The sequence below is a fragment of the Schistocerca piceifrons genome, chromosome 3, assembly GCF_021461385.2.
Source record: "Schistocerca piceifrons isolate TAMUIC-IGC-003096 chromosome 3, iqSchPice1.1, whole genome shotgun sequence".
In the NCBI taxonomy this organism is placed as follows: Eukaryota; Metazoa; Arthropoda; class Insecta; order Orthoptera; family Acrididae; genus Schistocerca; species Schistocerca piceifrons.
Genome location: NC_060140.1, coordinates 279,605,859 through 279,620,806, shown reverse-complemented (window position 1 = coordinate 279,620,806; position 14,948 = coordinate 279,605,859). Strand labels below are relative to the sequence as shown.

At 42.7% G+C, this 14,948-nt stretch overlaps 1 protein-coding gene across 1 annotated transcript in view; it reads right to left on the bottom strand.

Moving 5' to 3' along the window:
- LOC124789922 overlaps positions 1 to 14,166 on the bottom strand; it is a 73,094-nt gene extending 58,928 nt beyond the window's left edge. The window contains exons 1-2 of the mRNA XM_047257443.1: positions 14,014 to 14,166; positions 2,893 to 3,128 (exon numbers count right to left, since the gene is read on the bottom strand). Coding sequence (XP_047113399.1) covers positions 2,893 to 3,095 — 203 coding nt within the window. The 5' untranslated portion in view covers positions 3,096 to 3,128; positions 14,014 to 14,166. The remainder of the gene's footprint in view (positions 1 to 2,892; positions 3,129 to 14,013) is intronic.
- Positions 14,167 to 14,948: the final 782 nt, after the last annotated feature.

Below are 14,948 nucleotides of genomic sequence, written 5' to 3'. Positions count from 1 at the left end.
ACAACGTTTTTCCAATGTTCAATCGTCCAATGTTTACGCTCCTTACACCAAGCGAGGCGTCGTTTGGCATATACCAGCGTGGTGTGTGGCTTATGATCAGACGCTCGACCATGAAAATCAAGTTTTCTCACCTCCCGCCTAAGTGTCATAGTACTTGCAGTTTATCCTAATGCAGTTTGCAATTCCTGTGTGATGATTTGGATAGATGCCTGCCTGTTACACATGACGACCATCTTCAACTGTTGGTGGTCTTGTCAGTCAACAGATGAGGTCGCCCTGTACGCTTTTGTGCTGTACGTGTCCCTCCAAGTTTCCACTTCACTACCAAGTCGGAAACAGTGGACCTAGGAATGTTTAGGAGTGTTGAAATTTCGCGTACAGACGTATGGCACAAGTGACATCCAATCACCTGACCATGTTCGAAGTCCTTGAGCTCCGCGGAGCGCCCATTCCGCTCTCTCACGATGTCTAATGACTACTGAGGTCGTTGACATGGAGTACCTAGCACTACGTGGCAGCCCGATGCACTGAATATGAGAAACGTATTTTTTGTGGGTGTCCGGATACTTTTGATCATTGATAGTGACCGGGCCAAATATCTCACGAAATAAGCATCAAACGAAAAAACTACAAAGAACGAAACTTGTCTAGCTTGAAGGGGAAACCAGATGGCGCTATGGTTGGCCCACTACATGCTGTTGCCATGGGTCAAACGAATATCTAGTGCGTTTTTTTTAAATAGGAACCCCAATGTTTTATTGCATATTCGTGTAGTACCTAAAGAAATATGAATGTTTTAGTTGGGTCACTTTTTTCGCTTTGTGATAGATGGCGCTGTAATAGTCACAAACGTATAAGTACGTGGTATCACGTAACATTCCGCCAGTGCTGACGGTATTTGTTTCGTGATACATTACCCGTATTGAAATGGAACGTTTACCAATTACGTAAAAGGTCGATATCGTGGTGATGTATGGCTGTTGTGATCAAAATGCCCAACGGGCGTGTGCTATGTATGCTGCTCGGTATCCTGGACGACACCATCCAAGTGTCCGGACCGTTCGCCGGATAGTTACGATATTTAAGGAAACAGGAAGTGTTCAGCCACTTCTGAAACGTCAACCACGACCTGCAACAAATGATGATGCTCAACTAGGTGTTTTAGCTGCTGTCGCGGCCAATCCGCGCATCAGTAGAAGACAAATTGCGCGAGAATCGGGAATCTCAAAAATGTCGGTGTTGAGAATGCTACATCAACATCGTTGCACCCGTACCATATTTCTATGCACCAGGAATTGCATGGCGACGACTTTGAACGTCGTGTACAGTTCTGCCACTGGGCACAAGAGAAATTACGGGACGATGACAGATTTTTTGCACTCGTTCTATTTAGCGACGAAGCGTCATTCACCAACAGCAGTGACGTAAACCGGCATAATATGCACTATTGGGCAACGGAAAATCCACGATGGCTACGACAAGTGGAACATCAGCGACCTTGGCGGGTTAATATTTGGTGCGGCATTATGGGAGGAAGGATAATTGGCCCCCATTTTATCGATGGCAACCGAAATGGTGCTATGTATGCTGATTTCCTACGTAATGTTCTACCGATGTTACTACAAGATGTTTCACTGCATGACAGAATTGCGATGTACTTCCAACATGATGGATGTCCGGCACATAGCTCGCGTGCGGTTGAAGCGGTATTGAATAGCATATTTTATGACAGGTGAATTGGTCGTCGAAGCACCATACCATGGCCCGCACGTTCACCGGATTCGACGTCCCCGGATTTCTTTCTGTGGGGGAAAGTTGAAGGATTTTGCTATCGTGATGCACCGATAACGCCTTTCAACATGCGTGAACACATTGTCAATGGATGTGCGAACATTACGGAAGGTGAACTACTCGCTGTTGAGAGGAATGTCGTTACACGTATTGCCAAATGCATTGAGGTTGACGGACATCATTTTGAGCATTCATTGCATTAATATGGTATTTACAGGTCATCACGCTGTAACTGTATGCGTTCTCAGAAATGATAAGTTCACAAAGGTACATGTATCACATTGGAACAAGCGAAATAAAATGTTGATACGTACCTACGTTCTGTATTTTAATTTAAAGAAACCTACCTGTTACCAACTGTTCGTCTAAAATTGTGAGCCATATGTTTTTGACTATTACAGCGCCATCTATCACAAAGCGAAAAAAGTGGTCCAACTAAAACATTCATGTTTCTTTACTTACTACACGAATATGTAAAAAAAATGGGAGTTCCTATTTTTAAAAAACGCAGTTGATATCCGTTTGACCTACGGCAGCACCATGTAGCGTGCTAACCATAGCGCCATCTGGCTTCCCCCATCAAGCTAGAGAAGTTTCGTTCTTTGTAGTTTTTTCGTTTGACTCTTATGTCGTGAGATATTTGGTTCGGTCACGATCAGTGGACCACCCTGTATACCCCCGTTACATGATATATTGATGTAACATTTTGTATGATGTAACGCGTATATAAGTGCCGATGTTTCTAATGGTAACTGAGAACAGTGTACTGAACAAAATTGCATCACTATTTACGTCATTTGCAGAGTAATAACTGTAACTATTCGAATGTTTTTAGGTTGGGTAGTATCTCCAATCACATGTGGCAAATGTGACGTGTTTGTGGGAAGACTGTTCGACGCAGAGAAACAACAGCCAAAGACTGATGGGTGTACATTAAGAAATTATCTAACGAAGAGTAACAAAATATTTTTGTTGAGCCTACGTTATTTCACTAGAGTGCTTACGAAGCGTCAGCTGCTAAAATGAGACTGGATATAACCCTGAACCGGTACTGGTGTAACGAGCTGCTTCTGACTTGACTGAAGACTTTGGGTGACTGACCTGTCAGGACGACTGGTGACGATTCTGTTGTGGCTCGTCGGCAAGCAGTCGCGCCGGGACCACGCAGCGTCGCGGCAACGGTCGTAGCGGCCACCGGCGTCGTCGTAAGGATACGCGTCGTCGTAAGTGTAGCCGGCGCGGTGACCGTCGTAGCGTGCAAAGGCGGGCGCCGCCAGCAGAACCAACACCAGAAACAGCCGCATGGTGTCGTGGGCAGGCACCGGTGGGTAGAGAGCCTGTATACAGAGAGAGTGGCCATAGGTGAAGTTGCCCCTGATTGGTTGATTAGCTTTGGCGCCATTTTTCTGCCAAACGTCTCTCGCGCTTCCCATGTTCGCCCTACTTTTGAGTTGAATTGAAGTTCAGAGGACTTTTGGAAACGATTAAAAGGTATTTGAATTATTGAGAGACTTGTTATACGTTGTGCATGCACGTTCGATTTAGTTGTATATCGTTTTTTAAGCTCTTATTTCTTTAACAGTTCGTGCATACTGGTAGCGTCACAAGCTTTTCTGAAGCCGATATCTGACAGTCCTTGCTGGAAACGGAAAGTTCCTGTAATTGTTGTGCCATGCTCATTCGACTTTATAGCGTCAAACTTTTATTTCGTTCCGAATCAGAACACTAATTCGGGAGGACGACGGTTCAATCCCGCGTCCGGCCATCCTGATTTAGGTTTTCCGTGATTTCCCTAAATCGCTCCAGGCAAATGCCGGGATGGTTCCTTTCAAACGGCACGGCCGACTTCCTTCCCCGTCCTTCCCTAATCCGATGAGACCGATGACCTCGCTGTTTGGTCTCTTCCCCCAAACAACCCAACCCAACTCAGAACACTAGGCATTATTTTGGTTTCAGTATTATTGCCTGACCGTTGACGCAGGCAAGTTGTAAGCACGTTTTCCGCAGTTGTGTTGGTTGCTGAAACATTATTCGTAGTAAATAATTGTAGGTACTCTTCAAGACAGTTTTTAATAGGCCTACTTACTGTGGGGTAGAAGGGATACGGTAGTTTTCTTGTTATATTTGGTCGTTATTACAGTAGCCTACATTTAACATTACCTGATTTTTGCAATCTTTTTCGTTTGTTATCTACGAGAGGTATATATATATATATATATATATATATATATATATATATATATATATATATATATATATATATATGTGTGTGTGTGTGTGTGTGTGTGTGTGAAAGAAAGTCGTAAGCAGTTGTTTACTTTGACGTACTAATACGTCTCACACTTTTTGCATGTTCAAAAATCGTTCAAATGGCTCTGAGCACTATGGGACTTAACATCTGAGGTCATCAGTCCCCTAGAACTTAGAACTAATTAAACCTAACTAACCTAAGGACATCACTCACATTCATGCCCGAGGCAGGATTCGAACCTGCGACCGTAGCGGTTGCACGGTTCCAGACTGAAGCGCCTAGAACCGCACGGCCACAACGGCCGGCTTTTTGCATGTCACAAGTAAACAACTGCTTACGACTTTCATTCATCTGACGTAATACAGGTACGGTAAATCTTAAGCGTTATGCACTTCCGATACAAAACAAATGCTATACACTACCTTTTTTATTTACGTTCCTTTCATTGCAATATGTCTAGTAAACAAACTTTAAAGGAGATAAATGCAAGTAATGAATAATTTTTACAGCCACTGTATCAAATTTTCCTGTGCTGTACGTAGTAGCCTACTATGGGTATATTATAGCTGTAAAGAAAGGCATTTAACGAATGATTACGCCATATTGTCTAGTGCTTTTGATTCGGTGAGTGTGTACTCCACTACTCCACTACTGGCCATTCAAAAGTCCCGCCCGCAGTTTGGCAGAAAAATGGCCGCCGTATCGTCCGGTTGGCCACCCTCTCCCTATACAGGCTCTCTACCGGTGGGGGCGTTCCTCTGGATCCTTCGCTGACCGAAGTATCGACGGACCTCGCCACTGAAAGACGTACACGAATTTGGTGCCGACTGCGTATCGAGTATCAGAAATAAACGTTGAATTTAAGCCAGAATGGAACTCCTTCCACTGCGCCCTGAGAATAAAAATACACGCTGCAGCGGTCGTGAGCGTTAGTTACCTTTGAGAATGGTCGTTGTGAGTTGATGCAGTCAAGAATCCCTGTTAGGCGGCAAGACGCCATTATCTCACCGCGTTTGAACGAGGGCGCGTCATAGAGTTACGAGATCGTCGATGTTTCATCTGCGATATTGCAGAAAAACTTGGCAGAAGTGCAGCCATTGTACGTGATTGCTGGCAACGGTGGTCGCGATAACGTATGGTCGCAAGAAGACCGGGATCCGGACGGCCACGTGGCACTAACGAGAGAGAAGAACATCGAGTTCGGCGTGTGGTCTGGCGCATCATACCGCATCTGCAGCAATATGAGCAACGCTTGGAACCACAATAACTGAACGAACCGTTGCAAATCGTTTACTTCAAGTACAGCTCCGAGCCAGACGGCATCCCACTGTCCACATACCGCCGCCATTTGCGACTTCGGTGGGGTCAAGCGAGATCTCAATTGGAGGCCAAGGTGGAGATATGTGGTGTCTTATGATGAAATCTTGTTCTGCCTTGGTGCCAGTAACGACCGTGTTATGTTTAGGAGGGGGGCAGTCGAGGGCCTACAACCAACCTGTCTGCGTGCTGGACACACTGGACCTGTTGTTGTTGTTGTGGTCTTCAGTCCTGAGACTCGTTTGATGCAGCTCTCCATGCTACTCTACCCTGTGCAAGCTTCTTCATCTCCCAGTACCTGCTGCATCCTACATCCTTCTGAATCTGCTTAGCGTACTCATATCTTGATCTCCCTCTACGATTTTTACCCTCCACGCTGCCCTCCAGTACCACATTGGTGATCACATGATGCCTCAGAACATGTCCTACCAACCGATTCCTTCTTCTAGTCAAGTTGTGCTACAAACTACTCTTCTCCCCCATTCTATCCAATATCTCTTCATTTATTATGTCATCTACCCATCTCATCTTCAGCATTCTTCTGTAGCACCACATTTCGAAAGCTTCTATTCTCTTCTTGTCTAAACTATTTATCGTCCACGTTTCACTTCCATACATGGCTACACTCCATACAAATACTTTCAGAAACGACTTCCTGACACTTACATCAATACACGATGTTAACAAATTTCTCTTCTTCAGACACGCTTTCTTTGCCATTGCCAGTCTACATTTTATATCCTCTCTACTTCGACCATCATCAGTTATTTTGCTCCCCCAATAGCAAAACTCCTTTACTGCTTTAAGTGTCTCAATTCCTAATCTAATTCCCTCAGCATCACCCGATTTAATTCGACTACATTCCATTATCCTCGTTTTGCTTTTGTTGATGTTCATCTTATACCCTCCTTTCAAGACAATGTCCATTCCGTTCAACTGCTCTTCGAAGTCCTTTGCTGTCTGTGACAGAATTACAATGTCATCTGCGAACCTCAAAGTCTTTATTTCTTCTCCATAGATTTTAATACCTACTCCGAACTTTTCTTTTGTTTCCTTTACTGCTTGCTCAATATACAGATTGAATAGCATCGGGGAGAGGCTACAGCCCTGTCTCACTCCCTTTCCAACCACTGCTGCCCTTTCATGCCCCTCCACTCTTATAGCTGCCATCTGGTTTCTGTACAAATTGTAAATAGCCTTTCGCTCCCTGTATTTTACCCCTGCCACCTTCAGAATTTGAAAGAGAGTATTCCAGTCAACATTGTCAAAAGCTTTCTCTAAGTCTACAAATGCTAGAAACGTAGGTTTGCCTTTCCTTAATCTTTCTTCTAAGATAAGTCGTAGGGTCAGTATTGCCTCACGTGTTCCAACATTTCTACGGAATCCAAACTGAACTTCCCCGAGGTCGGCTTCTACTAGGTTTTCCATTCGTATGTAAAGAATTCGCGTTAGTATTTTGCAGCTGTGACTTATTAAACTGATGGTTCGGTAATTTTCACATCTGTCAACCCCTGCTTTCTTTGGGGTTGGAATTACGATATTCTTCTTGAAGTCGGAGGGAATTTCGCCTGTCTCATACATCTTGCTCACCAGATGGTAGAGTTTTGTTAGGCCTGGCTCTCCCAAGGCTGTCAGTAGTTCTAATGGAATGTTGGCTACACACTGGACCTATGCTTGGAGTTATGGTCTGGTGCGCGATTTTGTATGACTGCAGGAGGACTCTCGTGGCTATCCCAAGCACCCTGACTGCAAATTTTTAAGTCAATTTGGTGATTCGACCTATTGTGCTGCCATTTATGAACAGCATACCAGTGGTATTTTCCAACAGGATAACGCTCGCCAAAATACCGCTTTTGTAAGCCAATACGCTCTTCAGGGTGACGACATGCGGCCTTGGCGTACTCATTCACCAGACCTTTCTCCAGTCTAGAACATCTGGATCATCATCGGAGGAGAGCTCCAGCATCATCCACAATCGGCGTTAACCGAACGGAAAATGTTATGGATAGTTACAGACATTGAAGCAGGCAATACAGAACAAGTGTGCAGTCTATTCAAAGTTGTGCCTCCGTATCAGTATGCCAAGTAAAACACGTAACACAGATAGGGAAATAAAACAAAAATAAATACGAATTCAAATTATATACTTTTCCAAAATGAGTTTTTCAGTTAGTGGCGGAGTGTACGCTATTCTTAAACTTCAGGACACACTGAAACTGTGCGCCCTACCTGCACTCTCCCAGAAGCTTATTTTTCATTGAACTAATGGGGCCGCACGGGATTAGCCGAGCGGTCTAAAGCGCTGCAGTCACGGACTGTGCGGCTAGTCCCGGCGGAGGTTCGAGTACTCCCTCGGGCATGGGTTGTGTGTTTGTCCTTAGGATAATTTAGGTTAAGCGGTGTGTAAGCTTAGGGACTGATGACCTTAGCAGTTAAGTCCCATAAGATTTCACACACATTTGAACATTTTTTGAACTAATGGGTTCAGTGGATCTGAGCTATCAGCAAACCACCATACATCTTAATTTTTGCCAGTACCTTTTCTGATTTCCACAGTTGCGGAGTCTATACTGCCTGTTCCCCAAAAATGGCTTAGACACAACCTAGAGGATTGTTTCCAGAACAGCCTTTCACTGTATAGCGGAGCCGCTGTTTTGAAGCTCCATTAGAAATGCAGCAATCAATCAACAAACTACATCAGCAGAACATCAGTACGGATCAAAAAAATGGTTCAAATGGCTCTGAGCACTATGGGACTCAACTGCTGTGGTCATAAGTCCCCTAGAACTTAGATCTACTTAAACCTAACTAACCTAAGGACATCACACACATCCATGCCCGAGGCAGGATTCGAACCTGCGACCGTAGCGAGTACGGATCATTAAGAAGATCGCGGCACTTCCTCCCAGTATCCTTGTCCAGCTGGACAAGTGTTACGCTACTGTCGATATCGACATAGACTTCGTCAAAACGTTAAGCTCAACGTTTCAGTCTGCCTTTGAGTGTCGAGTAAAATATATATCAGAATCTGCATTTTTCTAAAACATTCATTTAACATTCCAACATTAAAAAAGCAAAAGTTCATTATTGAAATCAACAGTGCAGCGAGGAAATCTGTACTCACACTCTTAAGTTCCAGCTTCTCGAGTCTCTTTGTATTTATACAGGTTGCCCTCAAACTACGATTCGAGAATCTGTTATCTCTTCATTATGAAAAGTCGGAGATGAGGGAGCTATTCCTATAAGAAGAACGGCGGTTCAGTTGAAGTGCTTAGTTGATAAATTTCCTCGTTATTATAAGTTTAACATGTTTCCACAGAGCACAGTAACAAGCGTCTTCAGTAAAACACAGAAGATCCATTACGACAGAAACCGAGCAGCAGGTCGAAAATCTTCCTCCTGCTCCAACGGTACCTGATTTTCCAATACGTTGACTACTTCAAGTCCTGCAGCAGCAAAACCGTACATCGGCAGCTGATGCCTTCAATGGAAGACATCATCTAAGAACTACTGAGATATGTAAAGAAAATTTAGTTGAAGTCTTATCTGATCAGCGCTAAACGCCAAATTAAAGAATAATCAATACAAATTTTCCGTTTTTTTCAGCAAAAAGTGTTCGAACGCAGCGGAAAACTTCGAAATTATTAGTGACTTTTATTCGGAACAATTCTGCCTGCTGCCCGTCCAGTTACGAAAAACAACCGAATGATTTATGTAGTGATTAGATGAGTGGTTTATAATATTGTATGCTATTAAACGACCTCAAACTTAGCAGTTAAACGTAAAACATAAAGAATAAAATTTAGTTATATATCTGATGTTTATCGGAATGTAAACTAAAAATGTTGAATGTAATAATGCATGTATTTAAGGCAAACATTCTAAACTTCAAATTTGTCTCATTTTCCATTTCGATCACCAATGCTAACCCCCGCCCCTTGGGTAGAAGCGCTGAACACAACCTCTGCTGAAGGACGCAGCGGGAGAACGATCGTTTCGCTTCGACGGCGCGACAAATCGGACATCGGCAGTTCAAGGAATGAAGCCTCTTTCTTTAGTATCTTACGTGCGGAAGTGACCAAGTAACCTGAAAAGGGCTCGCGGATACAAATCTTTCCTGACGTTAGTGTGTTAGCAACGTCTTGTTTTTTTCTGCAGGTGATGCGTTTCGAACTTTCTGGCAAATAGCACACACCGTTGAATGATTACGACAAGTGAAAAGCAACACACTGTTTTCCTCTGGCAAAAAGTCATATTCTGTAGGAGATCTTCCTATGCTGTTTAGCATTTTACGTGCGTTGCGTGTAAGACTCGAGAAATCATTGATTGTTCACGCAATAAGCCATTTATTCATGATAATCTGTAGTTATTTCGATTATTATCCGACACCGAAGATTAAAAGCTGGAATATTTTCACTTTGGCTCGGTGGCTAAATAGGTAACTCCAAGTTCACAAATCAAAATGTCGATCACGAGATTTGTTTCGCCAGTCGCTGGTTTCATCTTTCGAATGATTTGTGTGAGCTAAAAATACCAAACTGGACCATGATTTTGAAATCTAGTTTAAACTATACGTCCCATTATAGCTGAACGGACAAGTCAGTTGAATAGCAGAAGAAAGGAAAGGGCATACCACAACCGGAACGGCCATGCCTAGTACTATACTGTTATAGAATACATTTCTTTTATTTCCGTTAGTGATCACATAGCTTTTTTGTCTTTAGACTACGGGTTTTGGTCAGCGATGAATATCTTCAGATCTGCATCAAAACACGGCACAATCAAATACAGCCAGTGGACAGTCTACATGTCAATCAAATATGCCATAGTGAAAAGTATTACTTTCATAGATTTGGAAACATGTGCTTAAAATATGACGAGCAATACCTGTTTTTCAACATGTCTTAATATAATGAAGGCATAGTGGCATCGTCAAGAAACACAAACAAAATCAGCGTGACTTCCTATCACTTATTTAAAATATGGTGTAAACTAGGCAACATTGGCAACAGAGCCACCCTGTTAACAGCGCTACAGTTCAAACCAAAGTGTCATAATCACACATTGCCTTTTTCCTTTTTAATTTAACTTTATTCGTTTTCTAATTTGTTACATTTTATCACTGTAGCAACTTATACACCTTAGGAACTCACTACAGATTTCACCTATTGTATTCTTCATTTTACTGCATTTTGTACAATTATAAAATTAAAGACACGAACATATATGTGTGTACCTCAGTTTGACTTGAACACTAGCTCCTTTAACAGGATGACTCTGCCGGTCCTGTGGCCTATTTTACACCATATTTTAAATATGTGTTACGAAGCTAAGCTGATTTTATGTGTAATTCTCAACGACGCCTCTGTGATCATTATATGTATTAGGACACTTTGTGAAACAGGTATTTCTCATCATATTTTAAGCGCATGTTTCCACATCTATGGAAACAATACTTTTCATTATGGCATATTTTATTGTTCTGAAATGTAAACTGTCCACTAATTTTATTCGATTTTCACATGTTTTGCTGCAGATCTGAAGATGGTCACCGCTGACTGAAACCGGTAGCCTAAGAAACAAAACGTTTTGTGATCACTGACAGAAACAAAAGAAATTTATTCTACACTTCCTCGATCTCTGTTTTAATCTGCGACTATACTTTAGCATGTGAAACAAGCTGTTGTGTTCAAACAGACCATCTGTTTGAGAACAGCGTCAGTTAATTACTCATTAAAAGTGCTCGTGATAATTTGCATTATTTGCAATTTTTCCTGCAGTGTAATTACCATTATCAAAATGATAGCGGAAATTACCTGATCATTACGTTTTCTTGTTGTCCATTGATACCAGCCGTATTTCGCTTCATGTCCACAAAACACGGGGACACTTCAGTCCTCTTAGTGTTTCCCCTTCACATAGCAGTCCGTGTTTCCAAAAGGGCAGTTTTCGATTCGTTGTATGTGATTATTTTCCTTGTATACATTTTAATTCTAAATGACATTTTTCTGTTTTTGTATTCGAGATGCACTTGCACATACATCGCCAATAAATCCAAAGCACTGCTTTGCCTAAATGAAGCAAAATACGACAGGAGTAAATAGAAACAAACAACGACCAATCGCCAGTTACTTTCCGTTACCGCTACGGTTATCAAAAATAGTCAAAAGGCCGAAAAACGATGGTACACTGGCATCCAAAGGAAGATGTTATCAGCAGTTTTCACTTTCTAGACCACATCCGGCTACAATAGAAGTGAGTTGCCCGAGTGCACAAATTGTTACTTGTTGAAAGCGTTTCAGGATATTTAAACTTCTGGTGATACCATCTTTTTATTTTTAGAACAACTTCATCTTTAGCAGTGTTATAGACTTGTCGACGACAATTCCGTACTCTGTAAGTATTAATGGTTTGATCACGTTTATCTATGTGGCCTTTCACCTTGTACAAGTGTCTGGCGAGGTCTGTCCACCAAGGGTGTCATACCGTGTCCTGTTAGCACGAATCTCCAATTCAGTCACCTATCTGGCAAGAAGTGTCGGAAGTACGCGGTTTGTTTACGTACACAAATGTCGAACAGCTTCGAAGACTTCGGCAGCGCCATCATCTACAGCAAGGGCCGCATGGGCCCTAAGGCAAGTATCAATAGTGCCCAAGATCACAAGATCGGTAAAAAAATTCCATAAAATTCCGTTTACGTAAACTTACAATAAATTGTATATTTTCGATTTGAAACTCCCGCTACACAACGCTGTTTCCTCATTGGTTCTTCCGGTTCTTAACATTGTCGCCCGTGCTATATTTCAACCCCCAGAGTCTCATTCTTGTAACCGGCCGATCAGCTGCTCACTCGTCTGTTATCTTACGGCTATTTCAGTTGCAACTGCGAAACTGGAGATTTAGAGACGTATAATGAAATTAATTTATGGAAATACATGAAAATTCTGCGTTATTTCTGTTCAGTTGTGATTAAGAAACTTTTTCATCGTCGTTCTTTTCTATACCAATCGGTAAAAGTACCAATGTTTGCTACAGTATCTAAATACTGTTGTAATAACTTTAATTTGATATGATATCCAATGCGACAAAACAGAATCACATTTTAACATGAACGTGTTTGTGATGTGCTTTCACGAGCTCTGTGCTGTTTCTATAGAGCGGATGATAAGCACAAAGAAATGAGCTTTAATTCAATTAAATTTCTTCAATCGACAGCCCACGGACTAGCTTACTATGGGATTGAATCATCGTCAGTTCCAAGCAATTCCTTGCAAGTTTCGATCCTGAGCATGGTGGTATCATGTATTTTACAGAACTTTGGTGGCTCAGTCGAGGCCAGATGTTAAAAATATTTCGTAGCATAATTAATGAAATCAAATCGTTCATGATATCAGAAGCAAAATCTCTGCCAGAACTTGACGATGTCGATGGGTGGCAGATTTAGCATTATTGATAGATTTGACTAGTCATTTAGGGTGACTTAAATATGCGTCTTCAAGATAGAAAGCTGCTTATCAGTAACACGTTTCAAACAATAAACAGGTTCCAAATGAAACTGAAATTATGGCAAGCACAAGTAAATGCAAACATTTTTTTCATTTCAATACGTTGGCCAAACATAACCCTAAAGACGGGATGAAATAAACAACTAAACTTTTCGATTTGATGCAACAACTGAAAATCGAATTCAGAGTTTCCGAAAAAATAATCAAAATTTTTGTATTTATGCGACACATTTTACCGACAATATACATACTTTGCCAGAGATTCATAGATGGAATGCATAGTTGAAGTGTGACATCCAAGTAAAAGGAAAATTTGGTCGTGTATCTTCGTTGGACCTTTACGAATCATACCTGCCCAGAGACAAATATCCCTTGCTGCAAAGTCATGCGTTATATATCTCATCTTTTTTTGGAAGTCGGGAGATCAGTGTGCTGACCACATGCCCCTCCATTTTCGCATACAGTGACGCCCGTGGGCTGAGGATGATACGGTGGCCGGTCGGTACCGTTGTGCCTTCATGGCCTGTTTCGAGTTGTTTTTTAGTTTTTCTTTCTTGGAAGTACGTACGTTTTGTGAACTAAAAGTTGAACCAAAATTTCAGATTAACACCTTGAGAACACCCTGGGAAGGGCAACCACTTCGATCTAATCTGATACTGATCCATTAATCTCACAAATTCAAATGTCACATTCTTTGTATAAAATTATGAATGGAATGTCATATATAAAACTTCAAATTAATTCCATCTCTTTTAGCATAAAGGATCATAAATTAATAAACTGTAAATTACTTACATGCAATTCCTATACACCCACGACCATCCCTTATCGTTAGTATTAAGTACTCGTATATTACGTGCGGCCCAAAAATGCTCGTCTTCTTCAAAAGTGGTCGAGGTAGGCTAAAATGTTGGACAACCCTGGTCTACAGCCTTCTAGTTAATCAGAAGTGTGAAGATCATTCTGTTTCTTCTAAAGTGGCCGAGGTAGGCTAAAATGTTGGACAACCCCGGTCTACAGCCTTCTAGTTAATCAGAAGTGTGAAGATCATTCTGCTTCTTCTAAAGTGGCCGAGGTAGGCTAAAATGTTGGACAACCACGGTCTACAGCCTTCTAGTTAATCAGAAGTGTGAAGATCATTCTGAGTACCTTGCGATCGTGGCTTCCGGAATTCACCCTGATATCTGTTACATAAGCCGAGGAGCAGCGTCGCCTTCTGTAACGAGGGACTCGGGGTCCAGAGAGCCTGGCGCCAGCGTACCCCAGCGGCGAAGAGCGGTCGTTGGCTGGTGGCGCCGTAGACCCAGCTGCAACTGCGGCAGCGCCGCGTCGTGCCGCTTCTTATTGGCGGCGGGGGGAGGGGGGAGGCTGGCCACGGACGCACACTTCGACGACCTCCTGAGCTAAAAGCCTTCGCGTGTACAGCACGGGCTTATTGCTCTGTACCCTTACACAGGCTAGTGCTTTTGACGAGTGTCCCAGAAAATAGGGAATAAATCGCGTAGAAATTGAGGTATCCGAGCGCGAGGAAAAAGGAAATCCGCGTTCCTCTGAGCCAGCGTACACGCCGGCGAGGACAGATTCGAGGAAGAGGGGCGGTCATGACGCTGCGGCAATTGGGAATGCCGCTGTTTTCAGAAAGCCATAGATTGAAGTGAAGCGGAGACTGCAACACATCACTCAGGTTTTGCAGCATCGGGGTTCAGAGGCTCGTCCTTCCTTCGTGTTCGTGCGTCTGCTTCATAAATTGCTCCGGCTGCAAATTGGGATTGACTTTTCGAAAGTTACGGGTGCCGTAGCTGACCGAGGAAGAATGGGCAGAGGTTTGGCGTCTTTCAGTCTCCACGTACACAGACTGACTCATCATCGTCCTGCCCAAACCGCTAATGACACAAACTTGATATTTGGAGACGGTGTTGATCTTATATTCTGGGCTCCGTTTAAGATGAGAGTTTTCGAAATTCCACCCACAGGGTGATGAAATAGAGTACGAAAGGTTATTTGAAAATATGAAGCAATTAAGGCGCTCAGTCCGGAACCGCGCGACTGCTACGGTCGCAGGTTCGCATCCTGCCTCGGGCATG